The sequence below is a fragment of the Bufo bufo genome, chromosome 10 (genome assembly GCF_905171765.1).
Source record: "Bufo bufo chromosome 10, aBufBuf1.1, whole genome shotgun sequence".
NCBI lineage: Eukaryota > Metazoa > Chordata > Amphibia > Anura > Bufonidae > Bufo > Bufo bufo.
In genome coordinates this window covers 4,309,160-4,320,154 of record NC_053398.1, presented here as the reverse complement: position 1 = coordinate 4,320,154, position 10,995 = coordinate 4,309,160, and the positions used below count along the sequence as shown (strand labels likewise).

Here is a 10,995-nt window from a genome sequence, read left to right as displayed (position 1 = left end):
CCACTCAGTTTACTGTCATCCTCTGCACCATTGTGGCTGTTTCCTTTGGTGGTTCTGTGTGTTAACTCTTTCTCTGCTGCCTGAAATCCCATGTGTGGTTTGTGTGTGGGGTGGGGGGCAGACCAGTTGAGCCCCCCTTGTTCTGGAAAGCTCTGCTCCTGAGTGAAATTCCAGAAGGCATTGTTATCTGGCTCCCCTCGCTGGCGGCCTTAGATCCAGGGGTTGATCAGGAGCTATTTTTGGCCGTCTGATTTCAGAGATGTTCTTCTTCATCAATCATCACCCAGGGAAAGCTCTTTCCGGGGAATTTAAAGGGTCCAGGAACCTGTCCAGACCTTCCAGTGCCTGCGCTCTCTCCAGAGGACTGCTCGCGGAGCGGTGAGTGTTGTGTCTGGGAGGCATCTATTCTGGACCTCTCCGCATCATTACAATGCACTCCGGCTGATTCTCTTCTCTATCAGATTTACATTACAATTTTCATGAACTTAATTTCTGTTATTTCTGAGTCTAATATTAACCATAAGGCAACTTTGCAAATTGTAGTGATTTAAAAGAGAAGGTCTCCTGCTGTTTTGTGTATACAGCTCCCATGCAGATCTATGTGTCTAACAAACCCAGTTGTAGGTTCTTCCATCTGTCCCTACGTGGTTGTAAAATTATATAACGGATATAACGGATACAACGCAAATGTTGCAATTTATAATTCTCAGATGGTTACAATACGGATGCTATAGTCTGGCCAAATCCTTTGTGAATTGTGGTTCCTTAGGCTACTTTTACACTTGCGGCAGAGGATTCCGGCAGGCAGTTCCATCGCTCGAACAATCCGGACGCAATCAGAGGCATTTGTCAGATGGATCCGGATTCAGATCCGTCTGACAAATGCATTGCAATACCGAATCCGTCTTTCCGATTGTCATCCGGATAAACGGATCCGGTATTTATCTTTTTCACATTTTTAAAGGTCTGCGCATGTGTAGACTGCAAAACCGGATCCGGAATTCCGGCAAGTGTTCAGGATTTTTGGCCGGAGAGAAAACTGCAGCATGCTGCGGTATTTTCTGCATTCAAAAAACGGAAGAGGGACTGAACTGATGCATCCTGAACGGATCGCTCTCCATTCAGAATGCATTAGGATAAAACTGATCAGTTCTTTTCTGGTATAGAGCCCCTGTGACGGAACTCAATAGCGGAAAACAAAAACGCTAGTGTGAAAGTACTCTTACAACACAGACTTGAATTGAACATTATTACGCAGTATCAGTGCTGGTCCGTTATATGGCTGGTGCTGGCGGTGCGGGCTATTTTGGCATGTAAAATTGGGTTCTGGCAACCATGACCCAGAACAGTTTTCATTATAGTATATAGCGGGCACTTCTCATGCAGATTTCGGCTCTTACAGTTGTGGTTCGGCTGCAGTTTGTTTCAATTACTGGCTATTTTCAAGATATTTGTTTGCTGTCAGTGAATGAGAACACTCAGAGGCAGTAACCATGTCCACAGCCAGTCCTGCTGCCAACCGAGAAGCAAATAGAACTGTCTGCAGTCTAGATGGTGCTCTGTGAGCCTGGACTGTAGACTGATACATTGTAGCAAACTGGCAATGTATTTATTTCTTATTGTCATAGACTGGATACATTAGTAGCCACCTCTCATCTGGGAGCAGGACTGGTGTAGAATGGAGTCATTTACTGGTCTGTATGGCCGCCTATGTTCACTAGTTGCATATAGCATGTACTTACTCAGTCCAAAGAAAAAGCGACAGCAGCTCTCACCTGCTATAATCACTTAGAAAGCGCGGAAATGCCTGGAATCGGGAATATAAGGAAATGGATCCAGCTTCCAATAAAAGCGATTAGCTTTATTCTTCCAAGCGGTAAAATCCAAATATAACACAGTGCACAAACAAAGTCTACGCTTTTCGGATTATGGATTTCAGACCCTGACTTATGACGTCATTGGTAAAGGTCTCAAATCATCATCCAAAACACGTAGACGTTTGTGCACTGGGTTATATTCGGATTTTACTGCTTGGAAGAAAAGGTCATGGCTTTTATTGGAAGCTGGATCCATTTCTTTATTTCAGGCATGTACTTACCGTCTTATTCATGATATGCCCTATGGTTGTGATATGGCGAGCTGTGGTGTTTTACTTTCTGTACACTGTACCACCGGCATGGCACTTTTTTTGGCATGGATGCCCTCCACTTTTATTATCTATGTTCATTTTAATCCTGTGATTACATTTACATAAAGGTTTATTGTTGTTATATACCATGTTCCTGGATCTCATGATCAGTTGATAATTTGCTACAATGTATCAGTCTGAAGTCTGGGCTGTTTGGATACAATAGTATCCACTTCTCTGCTGAGAGCAGGGCTAGCTGTGTACAGGATCCCTGCCTCTGAATGGAAACAAGGGTCCTTATTCACTGACAGCAAACTAATATACCAACATAAATACTCCACAATTAAAAGGCAAAGTCTGTTAGAAAGTAGCAAAACCTTTCATTTATACGCGATTACACTTTAATGGGGAGATTTATCAAAACTGTAAAAGAAAACTCTCTGAGTTGCCGACAGCAACCAATTAGATCCCACCTTTCATTTTCCAAAGGAGCTCTGAAAATTTTAAAAAAAAGCGCAACTAGGGGTACTTTCACACTAGCGTTTTTATTTTCCGGTATTGAGTTCTGTCCTAGGGGCTCAATACCGGAAAAAAACTGATCAGTTTTATCCTAATGCATTCTGAATGGAGAGCATTCCGTTCAGGATGCATCAGTTCAGTCCCTCTTATGTTTTTTGGCCGGAGAAAATACAGCAGCATGCTGCAGTTTTCTCTCCGGCCAAAAATCCTGAACACTTGCCGGAATGCCGGATCCTGCATTATTTTCCATTGAAATGCATTAATGCCGTATCCGGCCACAAGTGTTTCGGAAAAACGGATCCGGTTTTGCGGTCTGCGCAGAGCTTTAAAAATTTGAAAAAGGTACATACTGGATCCGTTTTTCCGGATGACAACTGGAAAGACGGATCCAGTATTGAAATGCATTTGTCAGACCGACCCGCATCCGGATCCGTCTGAAAAATGCATCTGTTTGCGTCCGGATTGCCGGATCCGGCAGGCAGTCCCAGCGACGGAACAGCCTGCTGGAATCCTTTGCCGCAAGTGTGAAAGAACCCTAAGCCAGTTTTCCTTTACACCAGTTTTTATAAATCTCCCCCTTTATTCATAAACCAGAAAACCCCTTTATGTATTTTGTATTTAGGAATTTTATCATATCATTCCACTAGGAAAAGTACCATTTCTTTGCACCAGCAATAGCTAGCCTTCGTGCTGATGGTTTCCATGTAGCATAGATTTGTATAGATATGTATCACATAATCCTACTCTCTCTGTATTGGACAATAGTTTATTCTCCAGACTTTTATACTTGGACAATGGCAAATCTGGGTGGAGGAGCCAAGTGCGGAGCTTGTGAGAAGACGGTTTACCACGCAGAGGAGATCCAGTGCAATGGACGCAGCTTCCACAAGCCATGTTTTATATGCAGTGAGTAAGGAAGTAAAGAACTGAATCTTTCAACCATTTCTTAAAGTGGTGAGCCGTCAGCAGTGGCATCAGTGGCTAGATACCCGGGGGGGGGATGGGGGGGGAGTTATTATAGCAGGCCTATAGGAAGTGATATAGAGGAACAATAATGTAGTCCTGCTGGGTGCGTGGATATATCATGTATATGGATTCTATACAGCATGCCAGCAGTAGAGCGCCATCTGATCCTGTGGGTGTTATGTGGAGCGAGCCGGCCTTGCTTCTCATCAGGACCCTATTGTCTCTGAGGTCTTAGGCCCCTTTCACACAAGAGAGTTTTCCGCGCGGGTGTAATGAATGACGTGAACGCACAGCACCCGCACTGGGGACTGCAGAGCGAGGGCGCAGGGTGTAAGTACCGAGTAGATGTCCTGTGTATAGAGCAACTGCACAGAGAGGCAGAATAAAAATCCTATTTTTTTTCAATTTTTTTTATCAATTTTTTGATTAACACGAGGCTCCAGGTTCACCATTTACCTGTTGTCCTTTGTCTACGGCGTTGCCACTATTTCTGTCTCTGCTCCATCAGGACCTTTGAATGACCGGTGGCTCCAGTGTATCTGCACTGTCCATTGGACTTTATGGTAGTCTGAAAGCCACCTTACTGTTGCTTCGGCACTCTGTTTACTGCAAGGACGGGCTGCAGACATGTTTTTGGCTTCCGCCCTCTCTCACGTATCTCAGCTTCTTGATATTTTTGTGGGGGCTGCGGGTGCCAGATGACAAGCCTCAGAGATATTCTGACAATATCACTTCAATGGGATCCCTGCATCTGTCAAAGCAAATTGTCCCAGACTTTTCCAAGAATAACCGCGATTTATCCGTCAAAGTTTCCGTCCCTCCAGCCGCCGCGGGGTTGGCAGATGTCCTCAAGTCCAGATACCCCGGGATGAGTCACAATGTGCGCTGGTTGTGAGGACAGAAATAGAGGCTGACTTCTCAGACCCTGGACATTATCTAGGGAGCACCGTGTCCTGGACTGTGAGACCACAGCTTAAGGCCATTTTCATATTGGGTTTCATGTAGTGTTCAGTGCAAGGGCGACAGAAGGGCACACAAAACACAGGACTTCTATCGCCATATAGTACAGAGAGTTGTGCAGGCTGCAGAGCTGAACCCTCCCTGTATGTACAGTATATTCACAGAGCTTGCATTGCTAATGAGCATTCTGGGAAAAGCGAGTGCAGCTCTGGATGTAACTCAGGATCAGTACAGCAGAATAGTGAGTGCAGCTCTGGAGTATAATACAGGCTGTAACTCAGGATCAGTACAGGATAAGTAATGTATGTACACAGTGACTGCACCGGCAGAATAGTGAGTGCAGCTCTGGAGTATAATACAGGATGTAACTCAGGATAAGTAATGTATGTACACAGTGACTCCTCCAGCAGAATAGTGAGTGCAGCTCTGGAGTATAATACAGGATGTAACTCAGGATCAGTACAGGATAAGTAACGTATGCACACAGTGACTGCACCAGCAGAATAGTAAGTGCAGCTCTGGAGTACAATACAGGATGTAACTCAAGATCAGCACAGGATAAGTAATGTATGTACACAGTGACTGCACCAGCAGAATAGTGAGTGCAGCTCTGGAGTATAATACAGGATGTAACTCAGGATCAGTACAGGATAAGTAATGTATGTACACAGTGACTGCACCAGCAGAATAGTGAGTGCAGCTCTGGAGTATAATACAAGATGTAACTCAGGATCAGTAATGTATGTACACAGTGACTGCACCAGCAGAATAGTGAGTGCAGCTCTGGAGTATAATGCAGGATGTTATTCGGGATTGGAACAGGATAAATCAGATCTTGTATTTAGCTTTGTTCTTGAAGGAATAGGAATCTGTCAAATCTACTTGTTAGGAGCCACGATTTGGGGCAGTCGGATCACCCATGTTTTATATATTGGCAGCAGATTTTTTTTGCTCCTTGAATGATAAGTTTTACAAGTTGGAAATGTTGGTGATACCCGCCTAAACACCCGGTTCCTGTATCTTTGTGCTGTTTTGCAGTGGTTTGCAGGAAGGCTCTGGACAGCACCACGGTCGCTGCACATGAATCTGAAATCTACTGCAAGTCCTGTTATGGGAGAAAGTACGGCCCGAAGGGCTATGGCCATGGACAAGGTGCCGGCTGCCTGAGCACCGACACAGGAGAGAGATTTGGGATTGAAGCTGCTCAGTGAGTACAATCTACTTAGTCACATTGTGCATTATATATTTTCATTTCCTTCCAATTTTCAATATCTCTGCTTGCTGTCAATAAATAACATTCTTGTTTAATTCCTGAACCTAACCCCCCCCCCCCCAACCTCATGCCTCTCACTCATGAGGTTTTGTTACAGTTGTATGCAGTCTACACAATCCTCTATGAGATAAACAGCTCATCATAACTCTCCTTCCCGTCCTGATTGTTTGCTACAATGTGTCAGTGCTCAAGACGGTTTCATTTCTCAAAGGCCTTTGAGTTTAAATCTGGAAAATGTACAGCTAAATCCAGGTGTTTTCACAGGACACATCCGTCCCGCGGCTCGCCCACCACCACACACACCTCCAAGTTCTCACAGAAGTTTGGCACCATGGAAAAATGTCCTAGATGTGGAAAATCGGTCTACGCTGCTGAGAAAGTGATGGGAGGCGGATTGGTGAGTGTCCGATGCTGACTGGGGACACCCACATCCCGGGGACTACAGGGCAGGCTGCACACCCACATCCCGGGGACTACAGGGCAGGCTGCACACCCACATCCCGGGGACTACAGGGCAGGCTGCACACCCACATCCCGGGGGCCTACAGGGCAGGCTGCACACCCACTTCCCAGGGACTACAGGCCAGGCTGCACACCCACATCCCGGGGCCTACAGGCCAGGCTGCACACCCACATCTCGGGGACTACAGAGCAGGCTGCACACCCACATCCCGGGGCCTACAGGGCAGGCTGCACACCCACATCCCGGGGACTACAGGGCAGGCTGCACACCCACATCCCGGGGCCTACAGGGCAGGCTGCACACCCACATCCCGGGGGCCTACAGGGCAGGCTGCACACCCACTTCCCAGGGACTACAGGCCAGGCTGCACACCCACATCCCGGGGCCTACAGGCCAGGCTGCACACCCACATCTCGGGGACTACAGAGCAGGCTGCACACCCACATCCCGGGGCCTACAGGGCAGGCTGCACACCCACATCCCGGGGACTACAGGGCAGGCTGCACACCCACATCCCGGGGCCTACAGGGCAGGCTGCACACCCACATCCCGGGGCCTACAGGCCAGGCTGCACACCCACATCCCGGGGACTACAGGGCAGGCTGCACACCCTCATCCCGGGGCCTACAGGGCAGGCTGCACACCCACATCCCGGGGACTACAGGGCAGGCTGCACACCCACATCCCGGGGACTACAGGGCAGGCTGCACACCCACATCCCGGGGACTACAGGGCAGGCTGCACACCCACATCCCGGGGACTACAGGGCAGGCTGCACACCCACATCCCGGGGCCTACAGGGCAGGCTGCACACCCACATCCCGGGGCCTACAGGCCAGGCTGCACACCCACATCCCGGGGACTACAGGGCAGGCTGCACACCCACATCCCGGGGCCTACAGGGCAGGCTGCACACCCACATCCCGGGGCCTACAGGCCAGGCTGCACACCCACATCCCGGGGCCTACAGGCCAGGCTGCACACCCACATCCCGGGGCCTACAGGCCAGGCTGCACACCCACATCTCGGGGACTACAGAGCAGGCTGCACACCCACATCCCGGGGACTACAGGGCAGGCTGCACACCCACATCCCGGGGACTACAGGGCAGGCTGCACACCCACATCCCGGGGCCTACAGGGCAGGCTGCACACCCACATCCCGGGGCCTACAGGCCAGGCTGCACACCCACATCCCGGGGACTACAGGGCAGGCTGCACACCCTCATCCCGGGGCCTACAGGGCAGGCTGCACACCCACATCCCGGGGACTACAGGGCAGGCTGCACACCCACATCCCGGGGACTACAGGGCAGGCTGCACACCCACATCCCGGGGACTACAGGGCAGGCTGCACACCCACATCCCGGGGCCTACAGGGCAGGCTGCACACCCACATCCCGGGGCCTACAGGCCAGGCTGCACACCCACATCCCGGGGACTACAGGGCAGGCTGCACACCCACATCCCGGGGACTACAGGGCAGGCTGCACACCCACATCCCGGGGACTACAGGGCAGGCTGCACACCCTCATCCCGGGGCCTACAGGGCAGGCTGCACACCCACATCCCGGGGACTACAGGGCAGGCTGCACACCCACATCCCGGGGACTACAGGGCAGGCTGCACACCCACATCCCGGGGACTACATGGCAGGCTGCCTTCACCATCACCAATATGTATTAGGGCAACCCCGTTACCATGGAAGAACCCCTGGAAAATGGTTCTACTTCTGGGGAGCCCTATTTTCACATCAAGTTTCTTTTTACATCAGTCAATGGGGGCTGTTGATGGTGTTTCGAATGTGGATTCCACTACTCGCACATAGCTCAGCCCAGGATATAGACTGTTTGGCATTACAATGGTACCTCGTCGAGATCGTGAAAAATACACTTACGGAAATTAGCTACGGCAAGTGCCCAGGGGCGACGTTACTGCCACAAGTGCCCAAGCCCCTTGGCGATGTGCCCAGAAAACCGCACCTCTGGCCCGCCTTTCTTTCCTACCATCACGTCCTCCTCTGCCTCCCAGATCTCGCGCATGCGCCGCTCCACGGTTGGCCCGCACATGTGCACTGCTCTGCCCATTATGGGCAGAGGAACTGCTAGTCATATTACGCATGTTCCAGTCTTTGGGTGTCGCTCGTCACTTCCACCGGCTGGATTTCACGCCAAAGACCGTCACATGCCCAATAGGACTAGAGGTTTCTCTGCTCATAACGGGCAGAGCAGTGGGCATGTGCGGGCCAACCGTGGAGCGTCGCACGCGCAAGATCTGGCAGGCAGAGGAGGACGTGATAGTAGATAAGAAGGTGTGGTTTTCTGGGCACATCGCCGAGGGGCCTGGGCACTTGCGGCAGTAACGCCGTCCTTGGGCACTTGCCAAAGCTAATTTGCATAGGTTTATAAAATGTATTTTTCACGATCTCGACGAGGGACACAGACTCTTGGAGGTACCATTGTAATGGAGGCCAAACAGTCTATAACCTGATCCAAGCGGTCTAAAATGCTCAGATTAGGTGACGGCATCTTTAAGGCGTTGAATTATGATCTTTTTTTTTCGCAGCCCTGGCATAAAACCTGTTTCCGGTGTAAAATCTGTGGGAAAAGCCTGGACTCCACCACCGTCACAGAGAAGGACGGAGAAATCTACTGTAAAGGTCAGAGATACTTCATATATATCATTACAAGGAGTGTCCTGAGGGTCCGTCTGGTGCACCACCATAACAGGTCCTTTTCAGGTTGTCGAGCCCCTAGAGATTTCTGTTCCTTGCATTAGTGGTCATTTTACACGGGATGAGTTTGAGCGCGTCAGCTGCAGTCTGTTCTCCCGGTCTCCTCCTCCGCTTACAAGCATTCTGTGATACTGTCCTCCCAGACCAAGCAGAGGTACGCTCATGCCCCCCACGTCTAGCAGTGCCTGTGGTGGAAGGTCCTGGCGGGGGCTCTACGAAGGTATTTCCCAGTGTAATGTCTGCAGAAATCCACCAAGCCACGGATATTGCCTCTTACATTTCACTTTAAAGATCCGTGTGACATTGGTCTCAGAGAAAAGGCAGCGAGCAACCTGTGGATCTTCAACTACAACTCCTAGCATGCTCTTGATTATTGCTGGGTATCGGCCGCTCACACCGATGATCACATTAATAATAGTCTCTTCCTTCTTTCTTCTTCTCCAGTTTGTTACGCAAAAAACTTTGGTCCAAAAGGAATAGGATTTGGGGGCCTGACGCAGGTGGAGCAGAAAGAAGGGTGAAGCGTCCTCATGGTTTACGACGAGAAACGTTCACATTACTTGAAGAAATTCGATTCTGGAAATACTCTCATTATAGATCGGACCGCTTCTGGAATGTTTGACAATTAAGTTTGGAAATAAAGTTTTTTTTTCTGAATGTGAACTAGAGTTTGCGGTCTACAACTGCCGCACAGGCCAGGTCTATCCACGGGATTCACTGGTCGTTGTGTGCGTCGGAACGCAGGAACCCCATTGTTTACCGATTCTGAAAGCTGGATTCCCACTGGTTGTAGGAAGGTCAATGCTTGAATCCCATTGGCTGTGTGAGGCTGAATGCTGGTTTCCCATTGGTCAGGCGATGCTGAATGCTGGCTTCCCATTGGTCATGTGAGGCTGAATGCTGGCTTCCCATTGGTTTCTAACCCAATATAACATTGCGGATCCAAGATCATATTTTCATATTTCCACCTTCACCAAGTATAAGATGGCACCACGTCCCCCCAAATATATTCAGGTTGTTGAGTAAGTGAAGAGTTAATAAATTAATATATAAAGAGAACAAGATGTTCCTATCATGATCCAGCCCCGTCATCAAGTGAAAGTAATCAGAGGGCAATTATTTGAGGCAAAACAAAATGGCAAAAAATATAAGAAAGGAAAACACAGTCAAATTGTAAGAAATGATTTATTAATATACATAGGGGCATAGGGTGTGCGCCCCAGGACAGACGCTGGCTTACCAAATATTCTGGGTTATTGGGCGGTTATAAAAAAAACAAAAAAAAACAAAAAAAAAAAACACAGATCTGCCATAATTCAATGTAAAAAACAAAACAAAAAACAACAATAGCACAAAAACCCTCTGCCTAGTCTCATGAGAGGAATGTGTGGAGTGTCAGATGCCGGAATAAAGCAATTTCATTGTATGGATTTCACTTGTTCTCCTCCAGTGGGTGGTGAAGTAACAGTTGAAACATATGGGGGATATGCTGCACCCCTGGATTCTCAAACATTAAGGGGGGAGGGCATCCACCTATTTAAGACAGTTTTGAAGACAGGCTGTCTTAAAGGGAACCTGTCACCAGACAAACATCCCAAACCGGCAGCAGTACCCGAGAGTAGCCGGCAACAGAACCCGAGGAGTAGCCGGCAGCAGAACCCGAGGAGTAGCCGGCAGCAGAACCCGAGGAGTAGCCGGCAGCAGAACCCGAGGAGTAGCCGGCAGCAGAACCCGAGGAGTAGCCGGCAGCAGAACCCGAGGAGTAGCCGGCAGCAGAACCCGAGGAGTAGCCGGCAGCAGAACCCGAGGAGTAGCCGGCAGCAGAACCCGAGGAGTAGCCGGCAGCAGAACCCGAGGAGTAGCCGGCAGCAGAACCCGAGGAGTAGCCGGCAGCAGAACCCGAGGAGTAGCCGGCAGCAGAACCCGAGGAGTAGCCGGCAGCAGAACCCGAGG

The 10,995-nt window shown here is 49.5% G+C and overlaps 1 protein-coding gene across 1 annotated transcript; it reads left to right on the top strand.

Moving 5' to 3' along the window:
- The first annotated feature begins 223 nt into the window (after positions 1-223).
- On the top strand, positions 224-9,699 carry CSRP3 (cysteine and glycine rich protein 3). The gene is made up of 6 exons (XM_040409115.1): positions 224-378; positions 3,425-3,553; positions 5,612-5,780; positions 6,111-6,243; positions 8,874-8,967; positions 9,487-9,699. The coding sequence occupies exons 2-6, from the start codon at positions 3,442-3,444 to the stop codon at positions 9,561-9,563; spliced, it is 585 nt and encodes a 194-aa protein (XP_040265049.1). The 5' UTR covers positions 224-378; positions 3,425-3,441; the 3' UTR covers positions 9,564-9,699.
- Positions 9,700-10,995: the final 1,296 nt, after the last annotated feature.

Excerpts from the sequence above, each read along its gene's own strand:
- CSRP3 (XM_040409115.1), top strand. The coding sequence starts at position 3,442 with ATGGCAAATCTGGGTGGAGGAGCCAAGTGCGGAGCTTGTGAGAAGACG. Across the intron at positions 5,781-6,110 it reads TTTGGGATTGAAGCTGCTCA|GACACATCCGTCCCGCGGCT; the intron begins GTGAGTACAATC and ends GTGTTTTCACAG. Across the intron at positions 6,244-8,873 it reads AAGTGATGGGAGGCGGATTG|CCCTGGCATAAAACCTGTTT; the intron begins GTGAGTGTCCGA and ends TTTTTTTCGCAG.